Source organism: Wyeomyia smithii, chromosome 3 (genome assembly GCF_029784165.1).
Source record: "Wyeomyia smithii strain HCP4-BCI-WySm-NY-G18 chromosome 3, ASM2978416v1, whole genome shotgun sequence".
Taxonomy (NCBI): Eukaryota; Metazoa; Arthropoda; class Insecta; order Diptera; family Culicidae; genus Wyeomyia; species Wyeomyia smithii.
The window spans coordinates 206298204-206313813 of record NC_073696.1 but is presented as its reverse complement, the minus strand read 5'-3'; the positions used below and the strand labels follow the sequence as shown (position 1 = coordinate 206313813).

The window sequence follows — 15610 nt, the reverse complement described above, 5'->3', positions numbered from 1 at the left end:
CGGCGCCCCATCATTCTGATTCCAAAACCGCACCAGTGACATGCGGACGCTAGGTGATAGCAGCTGAAAGGAGGAAATACAATATAGTACCGGTCATCTCGTGCCGGTTTCACCCGTAATGCTGGTGGCTTTAGTAATAAATGGCTACTGCAAAACACTTAAATGGCTGGAATTCTGGACGGACTAACCAGGAAACTATAATCGGTAACTGGCACCTTTTGGTGCCTCTAAATTTTGTTACAGAAGCGGCAAATTGAATTTTCTGTTTTACCAAATGATGCTGCTAGCGGAAAAAAGTAGGAGGGTGGTATTCAAGACACGACCGCATGACGATGGACTACGGTATTCTTATATTCCATTAAAACAAATAATAGAGAGAATTGCAACTCTAGTATTTGCTGCAATTTTATCTAACAGTGCATTTCTGAATGCTGAGACGTTAAAACGTTATAAATAATAATATATACTAAAAGAATGGATATCTTTTATTTAATCGCTGTCATTTCATACATATTCGAATCAACCCTTTGTTTGCTGCACTACCAAGACAATCATTTAATTGAGCGGATTGGTAAAATTTTCCTATCTAAGCAAAAAGCAAACTTTACGAAACTATCTGAAATTGGAGCCCAGAACGATTCAAACGAAAATTTTAAATTTGAAAATTGTTTGACATTTAATCGATAAAACTCATGCTAGGTTAGTTCCAGCCCAGCATATAACTTCATGTATTTGAAAAACAAAAACGTTTGGTTCAATAACTCAATATAGCAAGAGCTCAATCACACGTTTTTTGGTAGTTGTTATCAAGGTTTGGGCGAGTGACAGGATAATATCTTAACTTCTTCAGTTGTGATTTAGAGCATTTCTAATTGTTTTGTTATTTTTCACGATAGCGACAAGTTTGTTTCTTTCTCTGTGTGCGAGAAACAAAGTCAAAACCGCGCACCGAGAAACAAAAACGAAAATTTAATGAATGCTCATTGAGAAAACTTGCAACTCTTTTTACCAATAATTTATGATACTCAAAAGAACCCGTTTTGATCTAAATCAAATTTCTAGTAAATAAGTGTTGATCATTCATAGGTAGTAATTTTTTTTAAATGAATTAAGACTGGCTGAAGAAGTTAAAACGCTGCTGTAAAATCAAATTCACAACTGTGTTCGTTAAGACATTTTAATATTTTCAATGACAATAATAATCTTCGATAAACACCCGCTATAGTTATTCACACACATGCTATAACTATCTAAACACGCGTTAGATTTATTCATACACACGCTGTAGCTATAGTTTTTTATACACACATGCCGAAGCTATCCATACACACGCTATTCCTTTCCATACATCCGATACAACTATCTATACACACGCATAAGCTATCCAACCATGTGCTATTACTATCCATTCATACGCTATAACTAATCATTACACACGCAGCAGCTATCCACACACAAGCTATAAGTCTCCGTACACACGCTGAAGATATACACGCAATAGCCATAATATTCTACACATGCTAGTGTCTTACACACGCTATAGCTAGCCATACACACGCAACAGCGCCATCCCTATCATCGCAAATGTCATAGCAATACAGATGCACATACGCTATATGTGCACACTGCACACACACCCAACGTTTTCACCCAACGATATCTGAATTGGATTACCGCTGGTGGGGTCCAACTCAGATCGAAGGAGCACCGAACTGAATGAAGAAATGCAGCTTCCCACTACCTTCGCCGCTGCTGCCTGATACCCCCGCTCTGGTTCTGCTGCAGCTCAGTTTGGCCGCTGGAATCAGCCACCGCTGCTGATTATACAAGACCGGCCTGGTGGCCTTCCACTTGTTAACTGATGAGGCCTTCCACTTGCTATGAGACGACACAGGCTATTATATAGCCCAAAGCAAAAATCCATCCGCGAGCAAACAAGAAGCGAGCTTGTGATTGGTTGAATGTGCACGACTTTTAACACAACTTTTAACTAGTTTAGTATCGAAAACATGTTTAAATTATTATATGACAATCTTGCGCAATATTTCCCGTATCAATCAAGCCATAGGTGTTTAGAATCTGTTCAGTGGTAATGATAAAAGAAGCATTCTAAAACGGTGTTGAAACACCTGTTGCAGCTACCGAAAGCGAGCTCGTTATTGGTTGAAAGCTGCGAGACTGTTTACAAAGTCAGATCGGTTGTATCCGTTAGTGTCGACTGTGCTTGTGAAGAGAGCTGGTGATTGGTTGCTCGGTATGATTTAGACAATCGATGTGATTTATCAATTTTTCAATAGTGTATCTCGAACAATAGGTTATTTTTGTTACATAAATTCAACCGTAAAAGAATTTCTGATCGGTTGATGCCAAAACCTCGAAATTCTGAAAAGAAATGACTGATATATAAGCGCTCAAAACCTGACCACTTTTCCCTGGTTTTCCCCGGTTGAATTACTAGATTTTCAAATTCAGGTGCCTAACTTCGATATAGACGTTAGTCCAACGTCAAAACCTTGCAAAAATGCATGTTTGTGTTGGTGTTAATATTGTGACAGCGGCCGGCGCAGCTTTCAAGAAACATTTGTCTCTTCCATTTCATAATTTGCGTAGCCCATCCCTCTTTTAATTTATCTGACGAAGCCTTGGTATAAAACGTACCGTTCGAACATTTCACCCCATCAGTTTCATTACTAAACCGTACCGGCTACATACGGACGCTATCTTGAAAGAATTCTAAACGGACTGACCAAAAACATGGATATATTCGGCACCTGGCCCCTTTTGGTGCCTCGAAATTTTGTTACAGAAGCGGCTAATTGAATTTTCTGTTTTATTACAAAATGCTGCTGCTAGCGGAAAAAACCTTGCAAATATGCATCTTTTTGTTGGTGTTAATTTTACGACAGCGGCCGGCGCCCCATCATTCTGATTCCAAAACCGCACCAGTGACATGCGGACGCTAGGTGATAGCAGCTGAAAGGAGGAAATACAATATAGTACCGGTCATCTCGTGCCGGTTTCACCCGTAATGCTGGTGGCTTTAGTAATAAATGGCTACTGCAAAACACTTAAATGGCTGGAATTCTGGACGGACTAACCAGGAAACTATAATCGGTAACTGGCACCTTTTGGTGCCTCTAAATTTTGTTACAGAAGCGGCAAATTGAATTTTCTGTTTTACCAAATGATGCTGCTAGCGGAAAAAACCTTGCAAAAATGCATGTTTGTGTTGGTGTTAATATTGTGACAGCGGCCGGCGCAGCTTTCAAGAAACATTTGTCTCTTCCATTTCATAATTTGCGTAGCCCATCCCTCTTTTAATTTATCTGACGAAGCCTTGGTATAAAACGTACCGTTCGAACATTTCACCCCATCAGTTTCATTACTAAACCGTACCGGCTACATACGGACGATACGGATTTTTGTTATAAAGGTTTACAGCTATAGTAATTTGCTAGCAGTTTCGTCTAGTGCTAAAACGAACATATTGAGAATCTTCGCAATGTCTCGACACATGAACATGATCTATAAGCGCAATTCTCGGAAGCGTGCGAAGGATCGGCAGAAGACGATTTCTCCGAAGGTACGAAGAACGATTGCTGGGCAAGAACGAGATCAAGACGACATGCTAGGGGTTAGAGGTAATACGCTTTTAACTGATTGGGACGCTGGAGAAGGACCTTCGACTCGAGGTAGGAAATTCAATTCAGTTTATAATGAGGTCAGCAAGTTTTCACAACTGCATATACTTGTCGCTGTTATAACATGTTTTCAAGCATATAAATTTGATAATATCTATATTATACTCGGTTTTTGTACCTCTTATTCACAGTAAGGCAGTAATGTAGAGCTCTACTTACGGCTGTACATTGGCCTACCCGATCAAACGATTATAACAAACGGATAACACAAACATATCTGAACTTGATAGAAATAACAAAGCCTGTAATATTTTTGATATGCCAGAATGGTAAAAAGTACAAAATTATATCAAATTCTGTTACCATACACTTGAATGTTCAAAAGTGTGTTTTTCTAAAGCATATTTAAAACAAAACTTGTTATTCAATCAAGAAAATATTGTACATTCTAACTAATTCTGATCTTTTTCTGCCGAAAATCTACAAAACTTGCTATAATTTGTTATAATCAGTAAATGATTTTGATAGAAATTTTGATATTTTAACTATTAACGAGACCAAGCTTAGAACACAAGTTGATGCGAAAAGTGCGTTACAATATATCAAGATTTGTTATAATCCTGATATTTTTGACTGATCGGGTACGGCCGGGCGAATCGGTTCGCGCCGCTTTTCGCGTCTACTATGACAGAGGCCTAACTAAATTATAGAGTTACTATAAAGTGTATTATGCCATCCATTGTTCATAAACTTTACTGATAATAACCCACAACTCAAAAATTATAATTTTGAGGAAAACGCGTTGGAAAGTTATCTTTGAAAGTTTCGTTCAAACTTAAAAGAATAAAAGAAAACTCGATTTCAAAATTATCAATCGTCATTCAACTTTCTGTGTCTATTGTGTACATATTATGGGCACGTTGCAGTAGTTTCAACCGTGTTTTAATTTTAACTACCTTAATCACGAAATTTTGGTTCTAGCAGCAAAAGCATTTCTACTCACAATTCTGATTTTTTGACGTTGACTAACGTCTATATCGAAGTTAGGCCCCTGAATTTGAAAATCTAGTAATTCAACCAGGGAAAACCAGAGAAAAGTGGTCAGGTTTTGAGCGCTTATTTTGCAGTCATCTATTATCAGGTTTTCGAGGTTTTGGCGATCGATCGATCAGAAATTCTTTTACGGTTAAATTTATGTAACAAAAACAAACTATTGTTTGAGATACACTATTGAAAAATTGGTAATTAATATCGATTGTCTAAATCATACCGCGCAGCCAATCACTACCTCTCTTCCCAAGCACAGTCGACACTAACGGATACAATCGATCTGACTTTGTTGTTATTGTTGTTGTCACTTTCTGTTTCCGATGTTTATGCTGCTGCTAGCGGAAAAAACCTTGCAAATATGCTTCTTTTTGTTGGGGATAAATTTACGACAGCGGCCGGCGCCCCATCATTTTAATTCCAAAACCGCACCAGTGACATGCGGACGCTAGGTGATAGCAGCTGAAAGGAGGAAAGACAAAAGAGTACCGGTCATCTCGTGCCGGTTTCACCCGTAATGCTGGTGGCTTTTAGTAGTAAATGGCTACTGCAAAACACTTAAATGGCTGGAATTCTGGACGGACTAACCAAAAACAAGGATATATTCGGCAACTGGCCCCTTTTGGTGCCTCGAAATTTCATTACAGAAGTTTTGTAAAAGAAGCGTTGCAATTCCCTCTACTATTTGCTTCAATGGAATATTTTTTTTTTTTTTTATAAGAATACGGTAGTCAACGTCATGCGGTCGTGTCTTGAATACCGCCCTCCTACTTTTTTGGGGTAGTATTTTTCCCATCCATGACTAGTCACGGATCACCATCATATAGTACACAAATCGAATTTCCGAAATTACAGCTCACACAATACAGTTCAGAGCGACAAATTTTCTACAAATTTCAAGCGTTTCCGTTTTCTTGATTTTTGTTCAAATTCCCTTCTCTACCTGCCAAACCCCTTGGAGAACTAGACTTTCTCTTACACAGAGTGAGTAATTATCCACATTTAGGCGTAGAGTATTTCAGTCGAAGAGTTCCTTTTCACTCTTAATCATCGCGTGTTAGGGGTAAACATTTATTTGCTCTCTCAGTTTAATAGGGAGGAGTTTTCGTTAGCTTTTCTTTTACTAGAAGAGAAGTTGGCCAAATATCAAAACATTCAGGTTCACATTGAAGCTGTTTCGAATTTAATATTATAGGAATATTCACAACTCACCATGGGGGCGTATTCTGCAGAAAGTAAGATTTTATACTGTTTTTGGTGCACCTCAGAGCGATGAGAACGGTAACGCAATGCTCAGTTGATCACCGAGCAATTTATTCCACTTTTGTTGCGTGCAAGGATGAGCAACTTACAAGAGTTTTACTGGGTTTTTGATCAGTAAAATTAGAGCGTTTTTTCGTCAGAGAAACTATTACTCTGCGCTCTCTCTACAGCAGATGAGGTGAGCACGATCACACCGTTTGATGCACATTGAATGTAAGCTCACAGTTGTTAAGAGGGAAGAAAACTGTTTTCTCTCTGAGATGAAGATGAGCACAACAAAGCCTGCTAACAGATGACTCGATTTTCTTTATTCACAAATAAAAAAAAACTAAAAAGACAGAATGAACCTTGCATGATAGTGAAATATTTCCTTGTCATGGTAGCACTAGCAATACTCAGAGCGAAGAGAATGTTGTGAGCCAAACGAACTGTTGAAATCTGAGCCAAACGAACAAGAAGTGTAATAACACATTGAGAGGTATCACGATCAGATACAATAGAGGACGTGTTTACTTCCATACGTTTTCCTTGTTCTAAACAATGGAATCAGAATGCTTCAAAATTGCATTTTCACAGTGATTTTTAACCAGCGGTTCACAAACCTTTTGTATGATTAAAAAAATAATGATCAATTGTGGTGAAAGTGTACAAATTTGAACACCTTCGCGGTTTTTGCGATGCACTCTGCTATTCCCAGTAACCCAGTATCACCACCGATTTTACGAGTCGAATAAAAGAGTTAGTTTTTTTTCACAACATTTATTTGACACGGCACATAAAAAACCTAGTTAACATTGCACTTTGAAAAGAGACCTGGCACCTCTCACATGTGCAACCCAGTTGTCAAACCGGTGGTTTTTGCTTCGCTTCTTTCTCTCTCTCTCTCTCTGGGACTGACAGGCATTTATTTTGCAGCTGACGCAAAACAAAAAAAATATAGAAATAATAGAAATTTCTGAATAATTGCAGCCAGAGTATGTTTATAGTCAAAATTATGGATGTAATAAAGTAATACTCTTGAAGAAAATAAAATACCTTAAGTAACTTAACAAAAAATTAGTAGTCTAACATCAAAATCACATTTTCTCGCTTTCCATGTTTTCCATAAGCTGTTATGGGCAGCACATCTAACGCTTATCGAATGTTATAAAACTAAAACAATTCTTCAACCGTTTTGATTCAAACTTCGAACATTTCCGAACAAAAGTTGAATTATTATAGCTAGTATAAAGCTAGCTAGTAATAAAAAATATTATTATTATAACTAGTGACAACTAAAAATTTTAATTTTTTGAGGCTCTCTTACTCCACAACAAGCACGCTTAGAGAGAAATGAGAGTATGTGTATGTAAGCTCTTACTCTCTCTCTCTCTCTCTCTCTCTCTCTCTCTCTCTCTCTTCTGTATGCCAATATTTTTTGTTTTGTTCATACATGCCCAGCTCTGTTAAAAATGGCGACGAAACAAGGAGCATTCTGCAAGCGCATTGTACAGTTCGCTATGAACTGCTCAAAAAATTTGGCAAAAAGTTCACGATTAACCATTTGGAAAGCGAAAATCTTCAGGTTTCTATTGTGCATGATTTCCTGCAAACCTCAACTATAATCCGCCTGGAAGGTAGTGGAATACCGGCAAGAGTAGTGGACAGAAAAGGACTTTTTCCTTTTTGTCAACATCCTTTGTTGAAGTGTTCGTAGTTTGAATCATAGCCGAATTCTGAATCCTCGTGATTTTCATATGCAAAATATGTTTAAATCTATATAAATAGGGTAACTGTTCCATTATACATCTATGCCCATATATTCATCTTCAACAAACAGGAAAACCCGTATATTATCTAACTAAACCAATATACTAATCCATGGAATGGATTCTTTTTAGTTCAATTTAGATTTCTCATAGAGTAGAATCCTCAAAAACTCATTTAAAAACTCTAAATTGGATATTATAGTCAGGCATCGGCACTCGAAAACTCATTTATTTCAATAATCTACCCAAGCAAACAAAATCCGCGCATTTCTCTATAAGGCTACAACGGGACTCGTTTAGCAGCCAAGTTTTTTCCATCATAAACGGTTCACTTTTTATTTTGATCACTAAACAAAATAACTCTTTACACTAAAAATACTTTAATCTATAAAATGTTCACCTCAAATATCCAAAAACAAGCTTCAATTGTCAGAAATATATAAGATGAATTTTTACCAATCCTAAATTTCAACTGTATGTATTTTTATCTGCTTTCTGTATTTTTTTTATATGTTTCTCTTAATACGAAAAAATCATACTGAAAATGTTGAAATATTCCGACATAATTGACATAAATGGACAGCACTGCAGTGGTTACCTAGGTTACCAATTTTGCACGGTAACAACTACACGGGGGTAGTTAGGTAACCTACTACGACGATTTGCGGCTACGTTTATTCATGAAAGTGTAATTCATTCATGATTAACAACAGTGTGATGAATATAGGGGCGTTGCACAGTGGTCCAAAAAGGCAAACAGTGGAACTCAACTCCATAGCGCCTTTCAACTTCAACCTAGCTTAATAGTGTCTTCGGACCAATTATTTGTATGAATGACCCGCATAATCGCAAATTGTCGAAAAATATAAAAAGTTTACTATTATGAAATTAAAAAAATTAACTTTTTTGTATTAAGAGATAGAAGAATAGTTTATTCAGAAAAGTTGTGGAAGATTCAAAAATATTAAACATTGTTGAACAAATGAAAATCCTTTCTTTTTCCGGCTCAAAGTTAGAAAGTATATTACATGGAACTTATTTAAAAGTTAGTTTTTTATACTTATCTCTTGTTAGTTGCATTTTACACGAAAATGTAGTTCGCACGAATTGCTAGGGTACACAAAACACACATTTTTGCCAAAGACCATATATCTCCTGGACTTTTCCTTACAAAGTTATATGATATTTTAGATTCTTTTTTCGATAGCTTCAAGAAAAAAGTAAAGCAAAGCCTTGGTGCTACATTCCGATTCGCAACTTGGCCTTCTGTTTACTATGCACAGACTTCGCAGCCAACAGTTAAGTGTACAGGACAATTGCGGACTAGCGCTACGATCCTACTGACACCAACAGTCTCTACCGAGTCAAGACTCAAACCTACGACGACTGGCTTGTTAGGCCAGCATCGTACCTCAAGACCAGTTGGGGAGGCTGTTGCTTTTTTGTTGCTTTTTCTCGAAGTTTAGCTTGAGTGCTCAACTGTTATAAGTTCCACCCGTCCCAATCCACCTAATGGTTATTCTATACGTTGTTAAAGTTATCGAATAAATAAGCTAAAATATGCTATAACTTTGTAAGGAAAAGTCCTGGAGATATGTGGCCTTCAACAAAAACGTTTGTTTTGTATGCCAAAATGCTCTTTTAGAACAACGTTTTCCTGTAAAATGTAACTAACAAAAGTTAAGTACAAAAAACCAACTTTTAAGTAACTTTTACATGAAATACTCTGTAACTCTGTTCCCAATGAAGATAGGAAATTCGTTTGTTCAGCAAAATTTCATGTTTTTGCACGTTCTAAAACAATTCGTCCGAACTACATTCTCGTGTAGAATGCAACTAACAAAAGTTAAGTACAAAAATCTAACTTTTAAATAAGTTCCATGTAATATACTTTATAATTTTGTACCGAAAAAAGATAGGATTTTCATTTGTTCAACAAAGTTTCATATTTTTGATTCTTCTACAACTTTGCTGAATATACTATTCCCCTATCTCTTAACACAAATCAGTCTTTTTTTTTATTTTTAGTATAGTAAACTTTTCATACTTTTTGACAATTTGCAATTATGCGGGTCATTCATACAAACAATTGTTCCGAAGACACTATTAAGCTAGGATGAAGTTGAAAGGCGCTATGAATTAAGTTCCACTTTTTGCCTTATTGGACCACTGTGCGTCGTGAGATGAATAATTGAGCAGTGATTTAGGTTTTGAGATGAATATGGAAGCGTTTTGAAAAATGGTTTGTTCTACAAAATTCAGGATAAATCTTACTAAATTTCCAATGCGATTCCATAAGAGCATGTAAGCGTCTTTTGTTCATTTGTTTAATGATTTCGTGAAAATTTGGTGTTCAATCCGTGCATTCTTTGTGATTATCGGCTTAATGAGATGAATAATGGAACAAATACCCTAGCACTTATTCGTAACAAAAATAGAATAACCAACATGCTAAATCTTCAAGATCTATATGAAGGTTCATTTTTCGTTGATTTTTTAATGCAAGAAGTTACCTCACAGCTTAAGTATTCGAAATTTGATGCAGTACAATACCTTAGAATATAACAAACTTACTGATAAATGACTATCAGCGAGTTTTTCTGTGTGTATATTTCGGTAATCGTTCATCATTAAAATGTGATAAGGAAACATTCATAAATAACGTGGCATTCGAGATCGGAGGGGGGTTTGCAGTTTTGTGATAAAATGTGACGAGAGGGAAGGTGAGAGGTTAAGCCAAGCAACGTAGCAAACAAGAAACTAAGAAAAAAATGTCCATTTTTTCCTTTAACTCCCTTCTATGAGCACAATTTTTAATGCACAGGTATACTATCACAAATTTTCTCTTTGCCCTCTGTTTGAGAGCTAGCGTCAAATATGAGTGACTCCGACAGGATTAAAGTGGCTACGGATAATTATCATAATTATCGACAGTTACCGGCCCTTATCGATAACTATCGATATCTATTGACAGCTTGACAGCAACAAGTTGATGCACAAAAACAAAAAAAAAGTTGCTTTATTGTCTTTTCTTGATACAATGTGTGTTTTCAATAATGAAATTTGAAAAATAATCATTATGCATGTTCCCTTGTACGTACGCTAGCGCTTTGGTCGAAATACAAGACGCAGCGCGAACACGGCAGCAGATGGTGCTAGTGTTACTAACATAAAGTACTGGTATCATCCTAAAAATGATTTTAGTGAAAATTTATTTGAAGTGTTATGTCTGTTAGTCTGTGCTTACTCTTTCAATATAAACAAAATCAGTCGAACATTGATCAAATTAGAGCAATATTAGTTAATTTCGACCCGTGAAGTTCGGGTGAATAGATTCTTACCTCAAATATTGCGATTTTATTTTTGGTTTCATTTACAGAGTGAACAATTGAAATCTTTCTCTTAGTCCTGTTTTCTTTAATTATATACTGGTTCGGGAAAATTAACGGGAATTCACCCCATTCCATAGTACCAAGAAATTTCTTAAATTATTATTTTTTCTTCACACGACGTTTTCGCATCATTCATTTCACTGCTCGGAAGGGCAATTCACCGCCACCTTCGATGCATCTTATGTTTTGTGCAATCTCTAAATAATAAACCCCTTCACTGCACTCACACCAGGCTCTACCGCAAGCACACTCCACAGCTGCAGTGCAGTGTGTGCTTTGTTCAGGGGTGTGAAAATCTCTCGTACTCGAGTGGCGGATAAGAATCAGCACTCTAAGCCCTCCGGAAACGCATTATTCTAATAACGATTGTTCTTTGTTTTTCTGCCACTTCCAGCTCCACCACCCGAAGCAGATTCATTATCCTAGCGGTTATCCGATGCCCCGGTCGCCACCGTTGTTCATCTGTTCCTCGCCGGGACCGGACCCTTACCGATCGCACGACAACGTGTATGAAGAGCTAGAGCACCCCCGGGACACCGATTCAGAGCCACCAGTTCAATCGGATGACGATTTCGCCGAAGATGAACTCAGCCTGCCGGGCGACAGGTCATTCCATAAATCCTCCTCCGACGGTGGAACGACGGTGGCCACAATCTATCACGACCGTAGCGCTAGTAGCAACGCAGGAACAACCAGCGGCAGCAACACCGACCAGTACATGGAACGGAATCGGACCGAGCGAAATTCGCTCCTGTCGTCGTCATCGTCCAACAATGACAATAACCTAAGAACGGCCGGTGCTGCCGGTGGTAGCAGCAGTGGTAATAACAATAGAAACTCCAACTCCAGCACGGACTGTGCAAGTAGCGCGAGTGGGAGCAATGTCAACAACAGCAGTAATAACGCCACTACCAGTAACAAAGCGAACAACAACCAAACGTGTGGAGGTAGTAGTAGTAACGCCACTACCAATTGTTCCGGGGGCACTGGTCTGTTTCGTTCTAGAAAACAACCGTTGACACTCGGAAGTGGTAGAGGCAATAAGCACTTTAACAATCCCCTAACATCGGCTCAGTCACCGAGCGAAATGCGGCTAATGCCGACCGGCTACGAGGAAAGGGCAATGATGACGCTACCACCGTCCTACCAGACGGCAGCAGCAGCTACTGGCACAGGAACCCCCAACAACTTGAACAACATCAACAATAATAGCTTTCTGAATAGCAATAGTCTGAATAATAACGGTAGCCGTAGTAATTATTACAGTACAATCGACGATGAATGCGATCCTGTTGAGCGACGAAATCGAATCAACGCTCAGTTGTCCGCATCGAGTGCGACAATCCAGAATGGTGGCCCCAGTGTATCTACCATTTTCCGCAATGGAAGACCTCCGTACCCTGGCGGCAACAACAATAACCATCACAATCATCACACATCGAGTGGAAGCAATCGATCGCGGACGAATCCCCGCTCGTTGGATCGCCGACGGTACATCAACAATAATAGCAGCAGTAGCAACAACAATAACAACAACAGTAGTAACCTGGCCGTGATATCGACGCAGGATCCATCGCAGTACATCTACCACGAGCCGGTTTTCCACGAAGGCCTCATCTATGACGCTTGTCTGTCGTATAGCGACCGAAGCAGTGGCGGAAGTGCAGGTCCTCCCTATCCTTACGTTTTACCCCATTTCACCACTTTTCGCACGCATGGTGGCAACGGGTCAGCGGCCAGCCACCAGGCCATCTACTCGCGAGACAGTAGCTTTGGTTCCGATTCGGGTTACAGCCAGCACACGCAGGCCTCGAATCGCAGCACCGGTTGGAACAGGAATCGACTGACACCGCAGCAGCAAATACATCAGCCACCAGCGCCGCCGTCCCGCAGTGAACCGCCCCAGGCGGTGGCGGATTCTTGAGAAAAAACCCTTCCGGCGGCAACACTCGTTTCGCAGCTCGTGTACGGCAAGATTCTAATCTAAAGCGGGCATCATTGAGATCAGGGGCTCAAGTAAAATCTCCCTGAAGTGCGCACCTGAATCAGTGTGAGTTTCATGAGCAGATAGTTTATAAGGAGAAAAAATTGTGATTTTAATTTTAAAGGAAACTTTCAGAAAACCCTAATCAGTCTTATTTAAATCACTGTACAGTTGTATCAAAACAAAACAAAGCAAAACATAAATCCCTTCCCATGTTTTGTAAGCTGCTATTAGTTGTATCAACCATTTGGCTAAATACCATTCGCCAATCGAACCCCAGACAAAGACTGTTTGCTAAGCGAAGTTTTACTCTTAACTTCACCCTCTTCTGCGAAACGGAAAGATAAACAGACACCCAATCGAGCTATCACATAACATTAAGAATACCCTTGTACGTAGCAACATGAACCCTTATTCAAATCGCGCCAATCTTCTTCGATGATACAGTAACTATATAAGTAGTAGACAGCAAACTAACTTTTTTATCGCAAAGCAATCGAGATGAGATCGAATGATATCTAAGAGCACAAATATGAATCCTAATTCGAAGAATTTTTTTTCTGTAGGAAGAAAACCCTGTTTAAAATCAACAATGAACGTACTCTAGCGGTTGTAATGTAAACTTTAAACGAATTCACTGGAAATGATCCAAAACTGTAAAGGGACAAAGATAGTCAGCATTTCTCCAGCTCCTATAATCAAATAGAGTCGTAAAACCTGTTCCAGTTTGACAGCTATCATTGCACGCAAGTTCACGAATGTCGTCCGCTGGGAGCCGGCAGCTAAGCCCAGTAGGCCGTGACGAATCGGCTTGAATTATATTTCGCTATAAACGGGGAGCCATTTTCGGGCACCGTCCATGTTTATTCACCCAGTAATGTACGCTGGCTTTACGTCGCTGTTTACGATACGTGGCCATTCATCTGCTCAACTCGTAATAAAAAGTTAACTCTCGTCATTTTCGTTTCGGCCAGCATGTTGTGCTTCCCTACAGGTGCGTGTATGTATGAATAACGTTCGCATAAGTATTTTCTGTTGTTTTTCAATATGATTTCTTTACGCTTCTTACATTTGTACGGAGCCAGCCGAAACGAGGAGGAGCGACGTGCGAAACACACAAAAACTAAACAGAGCAATTATCTCGACCACGCCTTCCTACCTTGGAGGTGAAGTTATTTTTTCTGCTGCTCATTTTATTGTTCATTTTCTTATTCATTGCTTCTTGCCAACTGACCATCATCCAATGTGGGTTGCAAACATAAACCTGTGTGTACGTGAGGCTGTCAAACCGTCATACCGCTCCTAGCCAATTTCCTCTTAGCCAGGCATAAACAAACATCAAATAAAAATTAGTTCAACCAAATCGAAACCATGTTCTACTGTAAAATGTGTAAAGTGTATAAAAAACATCGCCTGTAAAAAATATACATAACAAATATTTATGTCGAATGGTAGCAATCCCGTCAATTCGTAACAATCAAGTTTGATTATTCTATCGTCGGACACTCTGTGCATATCCACGGTACAGTCTAGCGTCGGTCTAGCGACAGCAGTTCCGCTATCTTTTCACCCGTACCTGTCATTCTTCACGAGAACAAGCTTCAGATCTTCGCAGTTTGTTACGGTAGTGCAATCAGGAGAGCATTCTATAAGAGACATTCACACACACACACCTACACTTAAGGCAAATATCTATCATATCATTATGATCGACTATGCGGTTTTAGAGACATTCTTAGAGAAACACTAAAACTGATACTCAACTATTGTACATATAGTGAATTCCGCAACTCTTGTACATAAAACTCTTTCAGTACAATAACTGCAACTAATCGATTTACAGAGTAGGATCAATAGGCAACAAAAAAAAAACTCTTGATACTGTCAAATAAAGAACAACAAAAAAAAACAAATATCATAGTAGGATAACAAATGATAAATAAGAGAAAAATCACACTCAATGAACTAGTCGGTTTTCAATTTCACATTCTGCTGAGTTCCGTGCTGTTTAATTTGCCAACCGCACCGGTTGAATCCTTTCCCCCTCTTCGCTCCCCGAGCTTCCACTATATCAGAATCATTTAATTTTCCAATTAATTATTACGATCAATTCTGTAACGGCAAGTGAATCCTATCGTCGTCCCCCATTCAATCCGTTTTAAGCTATCGGCGATCCATGTAATTTTCTGGGATCCAAACTTGATAAAATTGTTTTAATTGTATAAATTGCAACACCCGCGCAGCAAAATGAAATTTTAATTAAATTTATGTACATTTATATTATTGAAAAGTTTGAAAACAATAAAAAGCAGGAAGAATAAAAATATCGAACAGAGAAACAATATCAACACAATAATTGCATTTCAATTTCGTCCGAAACAATCCGATTGTCATTCCGCAGCGGAGCAACGCCAACTCAAACCGGCTCCACTCTTGATGTTATCAGCCAGTATCAGTGTGCAATATGAATTTACATTTCGTCGTATGACAACAACGTCTGCCGTCGATATTAGCTGGAAAACTGATAACATTCAA

General features: G+C 38.6%; 1 protein-coding gene across 2 annotated transcripts in view; it reads left to right on the top strand.

Moving 5' to 3' along the window:
- The window catches only part of LOC129729988 (transcription factor mef2A), a 282838-nt gene extending 267851 nt beyond the window's left edge, over positions 1-14987 (top strand). For both annotated transcript variants that reach the window (XM_055688924.1, XM_055688925.1), the window contains one exon: positions 11486-14987. In XM_055688924.1, coding sequence (XP_055544899.1) covers positions 11486-13015 — 1530 coding nt within the window. In that variant the 3' untranslated portion in view covers positions 13016-14987. The remainder of the gene's footprint in view (positions 1-11485) is intronic.
- Positions 14988-15610: the final 623 nt, after the last annotated feature.